Source organism: Capricornis sumatraensis, chromosome 6 (assembly GCF_032405125.1).
Source record: "Capricornis sumatraensis isolate serow.1 chromosome 6, serow.2, whole genome shotgun sequence".
Taxonomy (NCBI): domain Eukaryota; kingdom Metazoa; phylum Chordata; class Mammalia; order Artiodactyla; family Bovidae; genus Capricornis; species Capricornis sumatraensis.
In genome coordinates this window covers 48,564,794-48,583,568 of record NC_091074.1, presented here as the reverse complement: position 1 = coordinate 48,583,568, position 18,775 = coordinate 48,564,794, and the positions used below count along the sequence as shown (strand labels likewise).

The following is an 18,775-nucleotide window of genomic DNA, read 5'->3' as shown; positions in this document are numbered from 1 at the left end:
AGTTATTTACATCTGGTGTCGTCTCTACAGTGGTGGCTCTAGTGATAAAGAACCCGCCTGCCAATGCAGGAGACATAAGAGACACAGGTTCGATCCCTGGGTTGGGAAGAGCCCCTGGAGTAGGAAATGGCACCCCACTCCAATATTCTTGCCTGGAGAATCCCATGGTCACAGGAGCCTGGTAGGCTACAGTCCACTGGGTCACAAAGTGTTGGACGTGACTGAAGTGACTTAGCACGTTATCTAGTGTCATCATGGGCACAAACAGTGCACCCTTTCAACAGTTTATTCGAAATGGAAGAGTGAAATGGGCTTCACTTTTAGAATCAAGAGGATTACAAGAACATCACAAGAACACAGTGAAGTTGCAAATTTGGACCTCTAAATTTCTGTATATTTTCAGCACTATGGTTTCACTATGGATACGAAAATTGAGAAGTTTAACACTGAAAGGGATCATTCTCACCTAAGACTAGAATTCTGACTTAAAATATCATACGAGATCTGCTCTAGATACTTCCCCATCAGAGGAGGATACATTCTAGATACAGCCATTCTTCTAGAACAGGGAACCAACCTTCCATTTCTATCAATATTTCTATAAGGAAAGGCAATTCCAGGTTAACTAGGTACTTGAGACAATTTACATCCCTTCCTACTACAATCCTGAAAGCATTTCTTCATCTAGTCATCAGAAGTTGCAGAGGGCATGGCTGGGGTCTTTGGTGAAGCCAGAGAAAAAGAGGTTCTGCTAGCTCTCACTTGGAAATGCCAAGTGAAGATTCTTTAAGCCAAGTATTTGTGTTTCAGGCAGTGGCTATAGCCTCAAAATAACTGCCCTATCTTCACATGAATAAGACAGGTAAATTCAGGCTTCCCTAGCTCAGTGGATCTCAATCTGCAGCCACTTTGCCCCTCAGGAGACATACGCAATGCTTAGAGACGTTTCTGTCGCTACCAGGGATAAAAGGGGTGCCACTGGCATTTGATGTGTAGAGGTCAGGGATACAGCTAAACATCCTACAATGTTCAAGACAGCTCCTCTTCAACAAAGAGTCATCTGGTCCACAAAGTCCACAGTGTATGATGATGAGGCCCTGCCCTAACCTTGTATAAGCAAGTCCCTAGAAGAGATATACATTCTATAAAATATAGACTTAATTTTATTAAATATCACTGGTTTTAAGCAATGAATATGGCTTCATGGTCACTAGATGGGAATACAAACACAGATTTTAAGCACTCTTACAACCTCCATTTTCTCTTTGCTCTCACTTTCAATAACTCTGCACAGAAAGAAAAACCAAAGTGAATGAGTAGATGCTAGAAAATGGGGGCAGATGGAAGGAAACGGAAGGGAAAAATAAATATTAAAAAATTCCTTTCCTTTCTGTGGATATAGACATGACATAACACTTCAGGCAAACAAAAGAGGCATCCTGTTGGAGCCAACGAAGTTTTATTGCCATAGACATGAACATCATAAAATTTTCCAAAAGCTAAAATGTAAGGTTTTGTTCCCTAGCTATCATAATCCACAGTAAACAAACTCAATACATGGTACACAAAAGGTTTTTCATCAAGCTGTTTTTAGAGTAAGAAGAAATGTAGTTGTATGATCTTAAAATTATTTCCATAGACTCACAGTGCTTTAATGGCCAAGAACAGAATCCCTGAGCCCTTTCATACGATCTACACATTCAGAACATGAACCCAAGTATAATGCCTAAGAGCCTCAAACCCACAGCCATTTCATATTGCTCCCTATCAACATTATGGAGATACTGGTGGAGCTGGCTGTCTATGCAAAAATCAGCCAGATTATTGAGAACATGAATTCTGGAGCACAAGCCACCATCAAATTCACTGAGAGATTAATTTATTAAAAGACAGAATCTCACTATTGGAAAGGGAGAAAAAAATTACCAACTGTTTTTTGAATCCCCTCAACAAACATTGACCAAGAAGCCATCCAATCTGTTTCTGGATTCTTTGTCATCCCAATGACAGAACTGACTTAAGACTATTTCTTGAAGCTCACACATTGTTAAGTCCTGTATAAAGAAAGATATATGGATCCTATTATTAACAAGCCCCCAATTTCAAGAGCATAAGACTCTGATGGTAGAAACCCATCTCTTCTCTTGAAGCATGTCCTCCTTGTTTTCTGTCTGCCTATTTTCTGAGCTGGAGACATAAATACAGATACATCAGTGGTAGCCAACTTAAAACAACCTCTTCAACCCTATCTTCTTGTCTTCAACAGCACCTTGAAATTCTCCTAGATACACAGGAAATAGTCAGGGCAACACAACAAGGTGGGGCAAAGGAGATACAAGGTGTTTGGTAAAAAGGACTTGATTCATACTACTCACTTCTCCTTTCACTCAATCCATATGGGATTCAGGAGTGCAGACACCAATTTTTTCATGACTTTACTTCTTATTTCGACTTTCAATCAAGTCAGTCAATCTCATAACCTTGAATACTATCCATACACAGGTATCCCCAAAACTGTATCTGCCTTGACTTCCCTGATCTTAGACTCACCCTGGAACTCATACCACAGGCTCCTCAAACTTAACAAGTCTAAAACCAAACTCTGTTTTCTCCCAAACCTCCTACCATCAGTTAAAGGTAACTCCCATCCTCCCAGACTCCAAATCTTGGAGTCACTGCTGACACTTCTGTCTCCTACACCTCATATCCAATCTGTTGAGAAATTCAATTTATTATCCTGACTTCTACCATTGGAGATGAGCTGGAAGACCAGAGAGAAAGCTACTGCAGTGATCCCAGTTATGGAGGTTTGGTCTTCCTGCTTCTATTCCTTGTTCTTCCTCAACACACACTCCATACAGCATTCAACAATTACATCAAAATAAAAAATAAATCATATCATCCCTCTCCTCAAAACTACCCTTCCTCCAATTAAAGTGAATAAATTTATAAAAATAAAGATTCAAGGGAAAAAAAAAAATCCTTTCATGGCCCACAGGCCCTAAACAATCTAGATCCCATTTTCCCCCTGAATTCCTTTTCTCTTTCATCCTTGTTCATTCCATTCCAGCCACCCTGGACTCCTTGATGTTTCTAGAAAACACCAGGTCAACACTACTGCCTCAAAGCCTTTCCCCTTGCTGTTCTCTGAGTGTGAAACCTTCTTCCCCCAGGTATCTGCATCATTTACTATCTTTCCCTCTAGGCCTCCAAGAGGACAGGGAGTTTGGGGTATGACCTGTTCACTGCTGTATCTCTGGGTCCTAGAAGATTGTTATGAAATAGTTGCTCAGTTGCTCAACAGTTGAATGAGTGAAATAGAAACAATCATCAGAAACCTTTTTGTCTTATACCTGAGGGTCACTTTCGGATACCACACAGAGAGCACGCACACCTACAATCAGATGAATGACTCAGTATTAAAATATAAACATAAATCAAATATGCAAAGATTTTTAAGTGAAAAAATTACACAGACAACCCTATGACATTTTCCATATTAAAATAATTTTCTTTTATATTATGATTGTTTGAATTGTATATGATGTCTACGTTAGTAGAAATAAAAGATGAAACCAAATAATTTAGAAATGGTCAGTACAATGTTTTTTAGAAATGTATGCATTCTGTATTTAAGAATTCTAAATTTCCCCCATTCTAGACATTTTCAATTAAACCTATTCTAATCTTGGCTAAGTGAGAATCCAACTTCAAAATTTCACTCCCAGGTACACCTGCTTGACAAGTGCAGCAGGAACCTGTCAAGACACTTGGCAGCACCATTCCTTCAGAACACAATGGGCTTTTTGGCTGGAGGGCAGCCGGAACCATTATTACTCCCTGATGGTAATTAGCAAGACAGTCCTCCAAGGAAATGTACAATCAGACAACTGTTTTATGAAACTCCTCCTTGAAAATAAATCATTGACACTGCAAATGGTCAATATGTACTCTTAATTTTGAACTAAATTGCCCATTGATCTACCAAGATCTATGTTCCTGACCCTGTGGTCTAGTGAAATTCATTTTTCTGAAGTTCTGAATTCAAGAGAAGGGACAGTAACACAGCTGTTGATTCTGATTTACTACCTCAATGGAGAAAGCAATCAGAGTGATTTCTCCATTATCTGCTCAGAAGATATGGCTCCTTCTTGCCTAGTTTCATCATAAAGACCCCATTCCATGAGCATAGCACAAAACCAGCATTAACATCTAAAGATGATCTTCCCAGGACACACGATTGATAAAGATCAGGAAGACCCAGACAGCCCGAGCTGCTGGAGTCCTCACCAGCAGTGGGTCAATGCACTGAGTTGCTGGGGGAAATACTTGCTACAGGAACAACTAGAGATAATTGCTGCAAACTCAATCCTTGCCTCAAAAACCTAAATACTTCCCACCTCAATTTATCATGTAATTTGGAACTTTCAGAAAAAAACAGCGCCTGTCTCATACTTGTATCCCAGCACACCTCCCACCAACACCTTCAGCAAGTTTCAACAAATGCGGCTGCATCGCTTGAGATGGGCCAAAAGGTCAGGGCCCTGAAACTTTGTCAGCTTGACTATCTAAAGCCACTGGAAAGCACTCCATGTGTTTCAGAGAGCAGGTAGACACTTCACTACACAAAAGCAGCTTTGTTTCTGTATATGTGACGCTGCCTAATTAGAATCAATGATTTTTTTTTTATTGTTGTTCTTGATAAGCTTGTTTGCCTAGCTTTGTTTTCCTAAAACACTTTGAACGTCTCTAGGAAGAGTAAATGTCGGCAGAACACTGAGACAGGCCTTGAACCAGGGCTGTGGTATTGCATGATGTTTACAATTTGTCATCCTTGGGGGTAATTTTGCGAGCTTAAACACACGAAAGGCCCTATTATAAAGAGCCAGGCAATTTCATTTTGTTTGAATATATTTATGGAAATGGACCAAAAGTATCCATAGAGGCACACTGTCATTTTTTCCTTTCGTGTGTGCCAGTTCATGACCAAAAGCAAGCATTCAGAGAAGAGAAGAGCATTTATGACCACACTGTGTGTATCAAATAAGTTATTTTATGAACAGATGGGGAATATTGCATTTCAGGGTCTTAGTAAAATAGCCCTTCACACCACATTTCTGTTCAAAATGGTGTATCTCTCTGTGATTCATTTATGACCTTGCCCTTGATAATGAGCAGATCTCCCTCAAGGGTGAGTGCCTGTGGGACATAAAGACATCACACATCCTCATGACTTAGAAAGATGATGAGCAGTGGGGAATTATGTACCAAAAACATGTAATTTGGACAAGGTGGGAAAAACTGAGTAATTCACTTGAGATAACAAAAGTTTTCCCAGCAGTGGTGACTGTATGGCAATGGAATCCTTGGAGAGTAAATAAGAAAAAAAGGGTTGGGCTGGGAAAGATTTAGTAAGTTGAAAAGCAAGTTATAGAAGCCAGCACTGATAAGAAAAAAGAAATGATCTTTTACAAAACTGCTCTGATGAGACAGGTTGGCTGTTAAGAAGAACTCAAAGATCAGGACTTGAATGTTGCTGTTTTTCAAAGGGATACAGAGAGCATGGATAAGTTAGGGGTGAAGAAGGAGAGGGATGTCTAGTTCCCTGCTGCAGATACAGTGTTCTGTGTTTAATGTCCTCCTGTGCACACATAAGAACCACACTTCCCAGCCTCCCTTGCAGTTAGCTGGGGTCATGTGATTGAGTTTGGGCAATGGGATACAGGAAGAAGTGAAACATGTCCTTTGTAGATCTGGCTTCCAAAACTTCTGCGCGATTCTCAGCATGTTCTTTCACCGTAGACTCAGATTTCAGAACTATTAGATAGAAGGATGCTGAGTCACTGTACAATCATGAGGAGCAAGGTGTATTATATATAACATGCACCAGAAATAAACCTTTATTGTACCAAGCCACTGAGATTTGGGACTGTCTATTGCAGAAGTTAGATTATCTTAATATATTCCAGTAACACTTCCTTGCTATCATTTGCTTTTCAAATATCATACTCTTGCTAAAGAGAATCACTCATCTCATTTTTAAACAAAATTATTTCAGAGGCCTTTAAGAGAAATGGAAAAAATTAATTTGCTTTCAGAGCAGAACATAGGATACCTAAGGAAAAAAATGGCTGGCAACATTTTCTGAGATGCTTGAAGGAACAAACTGTCCTTTTCTTTCCTAGAAGTTAACTTAAAGACTTTATTTGCTTATTTTTAACTTATTAGGGAAATTTTCAAATCTTCTCACAAGCAGAAACAATAGAATAATAATGACCTTCATGTGTCCTCACCTGACTCCAAAAATATACACACATACACACACATATATGTATACACATATATATACTCAGATATAAATAAATAGATAAGTTGATTGCTTGGTATGTAGATAGATATGTATGTATATATATTTGAGAACTACTATACGTTACTCTAATCATTGAGCCAGGTGCTATGGGTAGGACTTGAATACATATCTGAATACATATCTTTGAATACATAGTTATAAAGAAGAGAATATATGAGCCTCAGACTCACAAATTACTTCACTCTGAGGGCTACAGTGAAGATTAAAGTAATCCAGTAACTCAGAATTTGTAACACAAATTTTCTTTCCCTTTTCATTTCTCTGAAGGAGTTTCTAAGGGAGAGGTTTAACACTTTCTTCCTAGTGAAAATAGTAGCTGCCCCTTGGGAAGCCAGTGTACTGAATCTTTTCTCAGTCATTCACCATTTATACATATGAATTTTATTTTTGACGAAGTTCTTTCCCAAAAACAAGCCTTGACTAGATGGAAGGAAAAAATAAGGAGCAAAAGCATGGGTCCCTAAGGCAGCATGGAAATCTGGAGGGAAAGAGACAGTAAGAGCCACCCCAGATGGAATGGAAGACAGATTTCCATCTCAGATTTTTGCTTAAGGTGGGGGTCCCCCATTTTCCTTTCATTACAACTGCTCTTCCACCCCCAAATCCATTCTCTTGGCTAACAAAGCACCATTTGGTGGCTTCACACTAGAAACTGGGACTGGGAATGGAAGACAGAAGTGGCAGAAAACAGTTTGCTGCTGCTGCTGCTGCTAAGTCACTTCAGTCGTGTCCGACTCTGTGCGACCCCACAGATGGCAGCCCATCAGGCTCCTCCGTCCCTGGGATTCTCCAGGCAAGAACACTGGAGTGGGTTGCCATTTCCTTCTCCAATGCATGAAAGTGAAAAGTGAATAGTTGTAGCAATATTTCTCATCAAAGGATGAGCTTACCAGGACCAACATCCATGCCCCAGCTTAAAAATTATAGCTTTTTTTTTAAAAAAGAAAAAAAAAAAAAAGCTTGCTTTAAAAAGAGAGAGAGAGAGAAAAGAAATTGTTCTGCACAAGCCTGTTCTGCACAAGTTTTGCACAAGCTTGGTAATTTGAAGAACAAGATCAGTGAGATGCTCTATCTGCAATACTCTGAACATCTAAGTCTACTGATGCTGGCTCCAGGCTGGCTCTCTGGTCACACAGGCAAATGGCCTGACCTTGGGAGGCTCAAGCCCCAGAAGAGGTGAGTGCCTCTCGTGTAGAGGAAGCTCAAGTAACAGAAGGCCATGCTCTCCTTTCACTCTGCCTTCCCCAGTTTAGAGAGGCATGAAGACCTAAGGTGTTCCAGATTGAATCGCCAGGAATGGGTGCTATTTTGATGAGAACTCCCTTAATGTGCATTCCTCTAACCATCGCAAACATTTAGCTTGCTCTGTATTAATGCAGTCTGAGCAGAAAAAATTCCGAAGCACATCTTAGTAGTCAGAAGGTGGAGGGAAGTTGGGAAAGGGCTGACAAGCTAAACATAATGAGTACCAGTCCAACCAAAGTGCTTAACAGTACTTTATTCTCTTTACAGATTATAAAAGGAAATTATTTAACAAATGGAAGGCTACTCATACCCAAGGTAATGTATACAGTCTCTGTCCATATCTGTCATTCTACATAACTTATCAAATAGCCTTTGGTCCTTCGTCTTCCTCGGGTTTTTTTTTTTCCTTTAAAGTCCACCACAGAAAATAGTTTTATGTTTGTCTCCGTATATCAGTTTCTCCGGCTGATCACTTGGCAAAAGAAAAATTTGTGTTTCGTATTAGAACTAACAAGAGATATGTTTCAGTGAAGAAAGAAAGTATAAACTTTACGAGAAAATGAGATGGTTTGGGGGAAGTCAAAGTTTCATTTCACATGCACTAAAGCAGAGTGCTTCATGCCTTAGGGATGTTGCTTTTAAAGATTTTTGTTTTAACCAATTTTGCATTCGTATTAACAGGTGTGTAATTTCTCCTAGTTTTCAAAATATTACCCGTGTTTGATAGTAAAAGTCCTTTGTTATTAGTTCAAAGTAAGTTTCAAGCCTCCCTTCCCATTCCTACCTAGTCTGGGGCCATTGAACTACCTACAAATTGTTTCTTTCCTGGACTCTTTGACCCCCGAGTTATCACATATTGTGGTGCTCCACTCGAATGGCTTCCTTCCTTTTCTCTGCAAGAATCACTGTCTTCTTTCAAGATGCAGTCACCTTCTTTAAGACTTGACATAGTTGGAAGCTTCTTTCCCTGTTTTCCCATTAAAACAACTTGCATAGACCTATATCAGAGCCCTTGTTTTAATTGCTGTGTAAATAACTATTTTCATAGCTGTCACCTCTCCTTAAAAGAATATCCCATTATTTCAGTACTTACCCACTCCCAGCTTCCAGAACAGAGCATGGTACACGGCTTGTACTAAGTGATCCAATGAATGAATGAGCATGCACTGATTGGGTGGACACATCGGTGCATATACTATTGGGGTAGGACAACTATACATCCTGGTTCTCCCAGGACAAGCCTGGTTTACACCAATATTTCAGGGAAAGAGAATCGCTTTCACACTCAAAAATGTCCCAGTTTGAATAAAAAACTATATGCTCACACTAAGTTCAATTACTCATGCACATTGCCCTGTCTGCCCAGAACTAGGTCATCTCATTTTCCAGTTTCTCAATAACTTTTCAAATTAATCATCTTTAATTCTTAAAAATTCAAAAGTATTAGTTGTTCTCTGTACTCAAATCTAGGATCCATGACCCAAGAAAATAAAAATAGTGTGCTGCAAAATAAGAACACACCGGTTTCATTCCATTTTCTCATCAAATTTCTATCTAAACCAACCTCGGATACAAGTGATGACACCTAACCAAATCAACAAATCTCCTCTCTGGTTGAGGCTGTCCATAGTTGGAGTAAATGGAAAATAGGACCTGCTCACCCAGGTTTTGTGTTTGCCAGCCACATATCCACTGCCCAAGATTACAACATTCATTGTCTTATTGATAGTACAGAAGCCCTGATTCAGTAATTACAACAGAAACTAATAAATCTGCCCAGAAAAAAAAAAAATCTCTTTTCCACATCATTCTACCCAAAGTTTGAACAAAACACTTTTGAAACACCAAAGAGAATCAGGACACTTCTTTTATGGAAACATAACTGTGTCTTTCACTCTACATACTTGAATTGTATTTGGACTCAAAGATATCAACACAACCACTCAAAGCAAAGGTAATCAAGAAATATTCCAAAGGTCACAAAAGACATGTCTAAAAAATTGCCAAACTAATTTTTCACACTGAAACTAAGAAAAACACGTTTTAAAATCTACATATGAATAAACCTCAAAAGATCTGAAATATATTCCCTTAATTAGATCACTTAGGAAAAGATAATCCTAATTTTTTCTAATTTTAAAAACAGTATTTCAGAGCATGAAATTAGAGGAAAGCCACAAGACAAATATGAACTAAAAGGAACATTAACCACAATGTAGTTAACGATTTTGCTGAATGAGGATAAAGCCTCAAATATTTAGCCTCTTAAAGTTTCTCTCATTATCTATTGCTTTTCATTAATACTAGAAGTGCAGGGCAAAGAAACATAAATCATGACTTGCTATGAAATGTTTGCCAAATCTGCTATGAATTTATTTTCAGGACAAAGTTCATGAAAGGCCAGTTCCCCAGGTAAAATGGATTAAATGCCTTCCAAAGGAAAATAAAATCAAACCACTACCAAATGGAAGCTTTCTAAATTGTGTCTGGGGATGTAAAATCCAATTTGACAGAAGCCTTATAAACTGTGGTCAATGCCCCATCTGATGAGAATTTCTGTGGTTTTGTTCTTACCTATTCTAATGGGTTTGTAGTTTATGGTGACATACATATGTCTACACTATGTTGGATATGCACATACACAGATAAATATGGTGGTATCTCTTTCTTATGTAAACTTGATGGGAAATAATTCTGTGATTTAGTTGTATCTTTTTAAATCATTGAGTTTGCATTAAATGTTTGACAGACTGATGCCTTGTGGGATACGATTTGGAAACTATCCTCTCTCTGATCTTTACCAGATGTTTCACTGGTGATATTTCGGCCTCAAGAGACAAAGAGGATATTAATGTTAATTTCATTTATTTAATCATATCAGGCAGATTTGCTAAAAGGAAAAATTCAATATTTTGGTAATTTACCAACTCTTCAGAAACATCCATAGTAGCAAAAATGTTCTAAAGATCATTTTATATTAAAAGCAGAAAGGCTGCATGCATGGTAGTTGGAAGGGAAAACACTCTATCTTACCTTTAGAAATGGGAATAATGTGACAAATCTGGAAGTTTCACTTTTAACTCAAGAGACAAAGAGGTGGCAATGACATTCATTACTCAGCACAGTCTCATCCCAATCTTTAACTGACTATTAATTGTAGAGAGAGAATACTCTGAATATGAAACAGACACTCAGTTGAAAGCCTTCTGCCACTACCAGAGCTACTCTGTAATCTTATCTCGTCTTGAATTTTATTCCAAGGGAACACGAGAGTACCCTAATCGTTGTCAGGGCATTGATGATAACGAAAATGTACTTTCTATTAAACAGTGCCTCCCTACACCTTACCTGAGATGACAGGGTAGGCTTTCACCTCTCTTGAGTTCAATGTCAGAATGTGGAAGCTTTTAGAACACTGATTCTCACCCTTCTGTACTTTAGAATCACCTGGAAAGCTATATCCCCGACCAATTACATCACAGACTCTGGAGGTAGGATCAAGGTATGGGTATTTCATAAATCTTTTCAGGCAATTCCAATGTTAGTCAAAGTGGAAAAATCATCTCCTTGGAATACGTAGACAATGACCAAACAACTTAGTCTAGAAAAATCACTTAATTTTCCTAGGTTTTTCCTCCTCATCTTAAAAACTTATGTATGGAACAGAGTTAGATTGTTATACTCATTGATTTTCTTTTCTTTTTAGATAAAAATTTTTATTTATAGTTGTAAAATATTTCAAATGAGCAGCAACACATAGAGAATATTATAAGATACCTATGACACCTGTATTACCACCACCAAGCTAAAATAATTTTAATACTTTGTTTCATTTCTGTCATTCTTTGGATAAAAGATAAAGCAAAATCCCTAAATCCCAGATATTTCTATTTCTTTTGTCTCAAGAAGTATCCACTATCCTAAAGTTATCCTGCCTACATGATTTTATTGTATTTTGTATTACATATTAAGTAATTATGTATCTATATATCTACAACAACTATATAATACTACTTAGCATATGTTTTGGAGAAAGCAATGGCAACCCACTCCAGTACTCTTGCCTGGAAAATCCCATGAGCAGAGGAGCCTGGTAGGCTGCAGTCCATGGGGTCGCTAAGAGTTGGACACGACTGAGTGACTTCACTTTTACTTTTCACTTTCATGCATTGGAGCAGGAAATGGCAACCCATTCCAGTGTTCTTGCCAGGAGAATCCCAGGGACGGGGGAGCCTGGTGGGCTGCCGTCTATGAGGTCGCACAGAGTCTGACACAACTGAAGTGACTTAGCAGCAGCAGCAGCATATGTTTAAATATACATAAATTGTATTATTATTCCCTCTTGCATATAATTGTTTCATTTAATAGTGTTATCTATTTATTCATGTTATCTATCAATATATAGATATATCAGTTTATACACAGCACATTAATTTTCAATTTCTTCATATTATTTCATTAGGAATAAACCACAGTTTACTGATGTAACTTATCTATGGACAGATAAGTCATTTATAATTTTTAAAAAAACAAAGGTATAATAAAAACCTCTTTGTATGTCTTCCTGACACCAAAAGTTGCTCCAGGGAAGACACTTGGAGTTTTGTTATACATTCTCAACTTCATGTTAGCTAGATAGTCACAGTTTTTTCCCAAAATTGGTTAGACTAATTTACTTTCACTAGTAATGTTAAAACATTCCCTTCTCCATATTCTCCAACATGTGACACTATGAAAATTTATTAACTGTTGCCAATATGAAGATTATGGTGTGATAACTAATAGTTATGCTTAGATGATATTTTTCTGAGGTTCCTTCTGTTCAGTTAATTTGTGGTCACCACATCAATGCTAAATCTTATCAAAATAATAAAGGATGTGCGGGGAAGAAACCTTCTTCCACATTTTACAATGAACTTACTTTACCTCAAGAAATGTCTTACATGGCTAAAGCTGGCTCATGAACCCATAAATCGGGCCATAAAAGAGGAATGGGGACATGGCCCCAGCTCTGTATTTATTTTCTTGTATTCCATAATCCAATGTTACTTAAAAAGCAAATGACCCAATAGTCAAGCCAAAGCAAATACTGAGAATTTTGCCAGGCAAAATGCCTGTGGAGAAATGAGTCAATTCATACAAGATTCAAAGCTGTCTTTGGTCAGTGACATTTTCGTGAAAATCTGTGGGTGGGTAAAAGTTTTGCAAAATTCCTTTTTGCTATTGGATAAAATTCATCCAGGAAAAATAAGCAAAATTTAAGTGGTGACCCACATTCCCCCTAATTCCCTTATTAACACTCCCTAACCTCCCAGCACAACTGCTTTCTATTGTGTACAAAGGCCAGGATCAGTGTTTCTGATCCTGGCAGTGGAACTCTGCCCCTCTGCTCACTTTGCTCTGATCAGATAGGCTTTCTCATGATAAGTACTAGCAGACAGAGTGTACCTGGCCTCATTCAGAGCACATCTTCCTGGGAATGCTATCTAGGTGTTGCACACTCTTCAATTTAATGGCAAAAAGACCTACTACAGTAAAAACATTCTCAGTGAGCACTCTGTTGGAACACTTAATGTAGCTATCATTAGGGATGGTTAGTGTACATCTATGGGCTTCCCTGGTAGCTCAGCTGGTAAAGAATCCACCTGCAATGCAGGAAACCCCAGTTGGATTCCTGAGTTGGGAAGATCCCCTGAAGAAAGGACAGGCTATCCACTCCAGAATTCCTGGGCTTCCTTGGAGGCTCAGATGGTAAAGAAGCCGCTTGCAATACAGGAGCCCTGGGTTCCAATCCTGGGTTGGGAAGATCCCCTGGAAGAGGGCACAGTAACCCACACCAGTATTCTTGCCTGGAGAATCCCCCTGGACAGAGAAGCCTGGCGGGCTACCATCCACGGGGCTGCAAAGAGTCAGACACGACTGAGCGACTAAGAACAGCACACAGTGTACATCTATAGTTTGGGGTTATACTTTATGTTGTCCTTTAATGAACATGAAACAGGGTTGGGAAAGAAACTAATTATAAGGCTTCATTACTTGCTCTGAGTTGAGAATTTGAAACCTTATCATCTCAGAAAAAAAAAATTTGAATTCAGCAAAGTTATACCTGGAAATGCTCAAAAGTTTTGATACTTCTGAGATTCATCAATGTTAAGGGTGGTCTAAGCTCATGAAGGTCTAAATAGAATAATATCATGCCTACAAGTTGCTGTATTAGTAGACAAAAGTGAATGGACTCAGGTATTTTTCAATATAGTACTGACATATTCCGGTTTCTGATTTAACTGAGGTCTGTCTGTCTGCCTGCTAAGGCCTTTACCCCTCCAGCACTTTGCCATTGGCTGGGAATATCTTCTTAATCAAGGCTAAGATTGAAAAGAGAGCAGCTGGTTGACTTTCCAGAGAAGCAGTAAGAATGAGATCTACAGAAGGGTGGAGTTGTTTGGGTGGGAAAGAGAAAAGAAACCATTCTCTTCTTCCAGTAAGTTAACCAAGTAATAAATTAGCAATCCTCCCCCAGTTCTGCCACCTAAAGTTCTGAGTGATCTAAATCCCAGAGTTCTGGGTAAGGCTGAGGAGTTACAGTCAGAGACTCTGAGAATGTGTTCTCCCATGCATGAAATGGAATTTGGCATCAAGGGAGGACACCAGTGGTAGCCTCTTACTGTAAGCAGGCTGTCACTGAATAGCCCTTTCACACACCCTCCATTTACCATGATTTCCAGAAGCTCATTGGGCTGCCTGTAGTCATGGTCACCAAACACAACTGGGTCATCACATCTTTCCTGGGTCAATAAGCTAAGTGAGAGAAAATGATGACTAACTCTAACTGTGGTCCACAGAAAATTAATAGCAGTTAAACATAAGTAAAACAAAAGTGGACTAGGCCTTTTAATTTAAATTACTCCTAGTCTTTGCGGCATGTGACACAGCCATAAAAACCCAAAGATCACTTCATGTCTCCAAAAGAAGAACGTGGTCATCTTACTTGGCAAAGATCTTGAGCTTTGAATCAACTACCATCAGTTTCTAAAAAAGTGAGAGATGAAACAGATGAGTTTTAATAGTTCTTTCTGTTTGGATTCTGAGAGCGTAAAGACTGGTTTTGCAAAAGGCAGAAAAATGCATCTTTTTCAGATGTGCATCCACATTACACACAATATGTCTTCTCTCCATGGGCTACAACTTGAGAGGATTACTAAACTTTCAGAGCAAAATTATTTGCTACCAGTTAACTATAACCTTACAAATCAAGCAGATGACATGTAGCATCATAACAGTTTTCAGAAGACAGAATGTTCATGATATGTATGTTTTATAAGAAAATGGATGTCTCCCTGCTAAAAATATATAGTCCCAAGATGAGAGCTACAACATTAGTCAGCCTCTAAGAAACCCTGTACTAATACATTTACACTATAACATGTAATTTAATGTTTTGTGGGCCTTGATCTGATATGCTATTAAATCAAGCAATCTAAATTTTGCAAAGATTTCATCTAGCAGTGGGGAGTAGGCAGACCAGGGGAGAAAGAGTAATCATTTCCCATACCCATCTTGAATAATATCATGAAAACCTATGCAGATGCCTACAAACATTCACCTCTCAGCTTATTCTCTCACTGAAGCATTTCTATTTTTAATAGTCATCATGCACTTTAGCAAAAGTCAACTTTACAAAGTTATATGTTTTTTCAAAATCTGGGAACAGTGGGAAAATAGGGAAATCCTATTGCACAAAAATTAATTTTGCAATGCAAAAAAAAATTGGGGGGGGGGGATAATTCAAGCCTTTATGTTTATTTCAGTAAAGCCAAATCCAGCAAACTATTTTCAGCCAGGATTAGTCAGAACTAAAAGGTTGGACTGTTTTCCTTCAGAGACTGAATGTCTCTCTTGCCTGCAACAGGCCAGTGTGTTCCAAACAGAGTAAATGGAATTGCCTTAAATTGCTTGTCTCTTTCTGGCATTTTTAATGGAGAACCTTACTGACAGAGTAAGGTTTTGTTGGCTGGAATGCAATTATTATTTTCAGTCATATAACCTGGCATTCTTACAATGTATCAGCTTCAAGTTTTCCTTAAGAAAAATCATAACATGGGGCATACTGTAACGACAAGAAATGCAATTTCATTCCTCCAGAAATTCTTAAAACCTTTTCAAAAGTACCTACTGGATGGTGAAAAAAGTGCTTCTAATACTTGCCTTACAACTACCACCTGTTTGGTTTGTTTTTACATGAATCCGACAACTTGGCTAATCTATAATCAAATATTAACATGGCAAACACCGGCCAGATTCTTTATTATCAAGACATACTACAAAAAGAAGGGACTCTGGCTACAGGGCCACCATCTAAATAAGTTCCTTTTCAAAATCATACATATATACATTTATTTCAAACATTAAGTGACCTGCAGCATATTCAATATCCAGGAAATACCTACAATTCTCAGATTTTCAACTCTAAAAGAAATATTCTTGTCCATCTGGACTAACATAAAACACATGATCTTCTTTTTCCAAGAGTTAAGCGAGCTGTCTGAGATTGTGCAAAGCCATGCTGTGATCCCAACTGTGATGTCCGGCTTGTAAACCCAGAGGGTTTCTGTTAGGTGTGAAATGATTGTGCAACCTTTCAAGAGTCATATTATTCAAAAATAGTAAATTTTGCAAAGAAACAGAGATAGTTCCAGGATTGATGCTGTGAAAAGGCGAGATGGGGAGAAAGACACCATGCCAACTTCTTTCAACACCAAAGACACGGTCCCCCCTGGGTTCTTTTTCTTTATACATTTTCACCCAATTTCCTCTCCATAAAGTTCAGGGAGATCCAATCAGATTCTGCTCCTGTGGTGTCCCTCAGTATTTTAATGCTGGCAATAAATCATTAACTAGTCTCACAACCTTGGAGTGTGCAGTGTGCAGGCCGGTGGGTGTATGCAGCAACATTTTTACTAGCCAAGTCGCTAAGTGTGAGTTCCTTTCCAAATATCAGAACCATCACTCTAACCCTAATACTCACCCAGTTATTGCAGGGAAGGGGAAGTCACTGAATATTTACTTTGGAAAAGAGCTAAAGCTTACTGGTGGTGTGGTGTGTGTTTCTCTGCCCTGCACATTTCAGCAACTTTAAGTTGGTGCCTGACGGGAATCAATTTTCTAAGATTTTGGACAGTGTGGCAGATGAACCTCCCCTGATCAGATACATTTGCAGAAGAGACTCTAGAAGTGGAGAGATACCCCGGCCACTAATAATTAAAGAAACTTTCCCCTTCCTCAGGCTGAAGAGGAGTCAAATCTCATGGATACCTAGACCTCCAGCAACCACACTCCATAAAGAAAACACTCCCCAGCTAGTGGCAGAGTTTGGAAAACCACATACACCTTCAGTGAACTCCAGGGGGATTTAGCAGACTCACCGAACACTTGTTGGGCTTTTCCCCCGAGTGAACTCTCATGTGGATCAACAGTTTATAGCGGGCATTAAATGGCTTGTACCTTCGAGGACAACCGGCCCAGAAACAAGTGAAGTCTTCGCCTTTCCGCTGATCTATATGAACCTTCTCAATGTGCCGCACAAGTTCCTCCTGCTGGTCATACAAGGCACTGCAGTCGATCCAGCGACAGCAGTGCTTGCCCCCAACGTCATCCATCTCCCCATCCTCCTCCAGGGCGGCCTGAGGCAGGGCCAGCGGCTGGGCCTGGTGCACCAGCTCCGGGTGATGCAGATGCGGGTGGGCATGGTAGGGTGGCGGGGGGCCTTGGGGCTGGGGCGGCGGTGGCAGAGGAGGCAGAGAGGGTGCGGGGGGCAGGTCCAGGACGCCGCCAGGGAAGTCATCCAGGCGCTCCGTCTTCAGCAGGCCGGCCGCGTGGCCGGCAGGGTCCGGCAGGCCGTGCTGCACCACCATGTTGTTGACCAGGCTGGGCTGGAGGCCGCCGTGCTCCAGCTGCTGCATGCGCTCGTACTCCAGGGCACCGTCCTCATCGTAGGCCGGGAGAGCCAGGCCGCCGCCGGCCACCCGCACTCCCTTCTGGCTGTTTGGCATTGAGCACGGCTGAGGAATACAGCTGCCTCGCACTCCCAGGAAATGCCCGTAGACCTCAGGCTGTGGAGACATGTTGGCTGGGGAAGCCCTCGAGCCGTTGATGTAGGCGACCAAGGACGTGGGCGAGGTGCGGATGATGGTGTTGAAGTCTATCCCGATGCCATCGGACAACGGGGACAAGGACAGTGCTCTCTTCTTGGAGCGGGCCGAGTGGGACCTGGCTGAAGAGTGTCGGGGACTGGGGTAAGGAGAGTGGCTATTTTCCATACCGAAAAGGTAGGGTGGCAATGAGTTAGAGACACTGTTGCTGGACATGGCTGTTCCAGGAGGAAGGCTCATTAAGTCCCCTAGATCAGTGCCATTCTGAGAGTTGTGGTTCGAGGAGAGCGAAGGGAGAGCCCTATAGCCGTGCGACCACTCTTGTTTCACGTTCAAGGTCGACTGACTTTCTGTCAGACTCAAAGTTGAGGAGGCCAAAGACTCTCGTGAAATAAGGGACCTGGAACAGCAGCCGGAAGAGGGGGGGGAAAAAAAGACAAACATTTTAGCAGGATATGGATTGCTTAAGACTAAAAGAATACTGCATTGACAATCTCTTAAGTACTTCCCTTAATTGCATTCTCAGCTAAACACACATTCTTTGGCTAAGATAAAGCCCAAGACTTTTAGTTCCAGGTACATAACATTTTACCAAGATGAAAAATAAAGGCTAATGTTTATTGGAATAATAAAACAAAGATCTATTGTTATAAATAATCTAATACTTCAATGATAATAAACAGTCCTTGCTATATTTTTATATATCTTTTTTACTACAGGGAAAAGTTAAGAGACCTAGGAATAATTATTGAAAACCAAATACACAAGTATTTATTAAGTACCTACTATGTGCAACACACTACAAATAGGCATTGTTAGGAATACAAGTCTAAACAGAGTCCCAGCCTTTGAGTGAAATCTATTTGGTAAGGTAAAACATAAACCGATGCTTAATTTGGAAAAAAAAATAGTAAATCAAAGTCAAAGGGTCATCCAGAGGATTTAATAATAATTTCACAAATTTGTTCCACTGATATCAAGGAATTTTACATATTTCTATAAAAGACAGCAA

At 39.7% G+C, this 18,775-nt stretch overlaps 1 protein-coding gene across 1 annotated transcript in view; it reads right to left on the bottom strand.

Annotated features, from left to right (window-relative positions):
- GLIS3 (GLIS family zinc finger 3) overlaps positions 1 to 18,775 on the bottom strand; it is a 477,578-nt gene that overhangs the window by 303,496 nt on the left and 155,307 nt on the right. Inside the window, exon 3 of the mRNA XM_068974601.1 lies at positions 17,038 to 18,163. Within this exon, the coding sequence (XP_068830702.1) occupies positions 17,038 to 18,163 (1,126 nt within the window). The remainder of the gene's footprint in view (positions 1 to 17,037; positions 18,164 to 18,775) is intronic.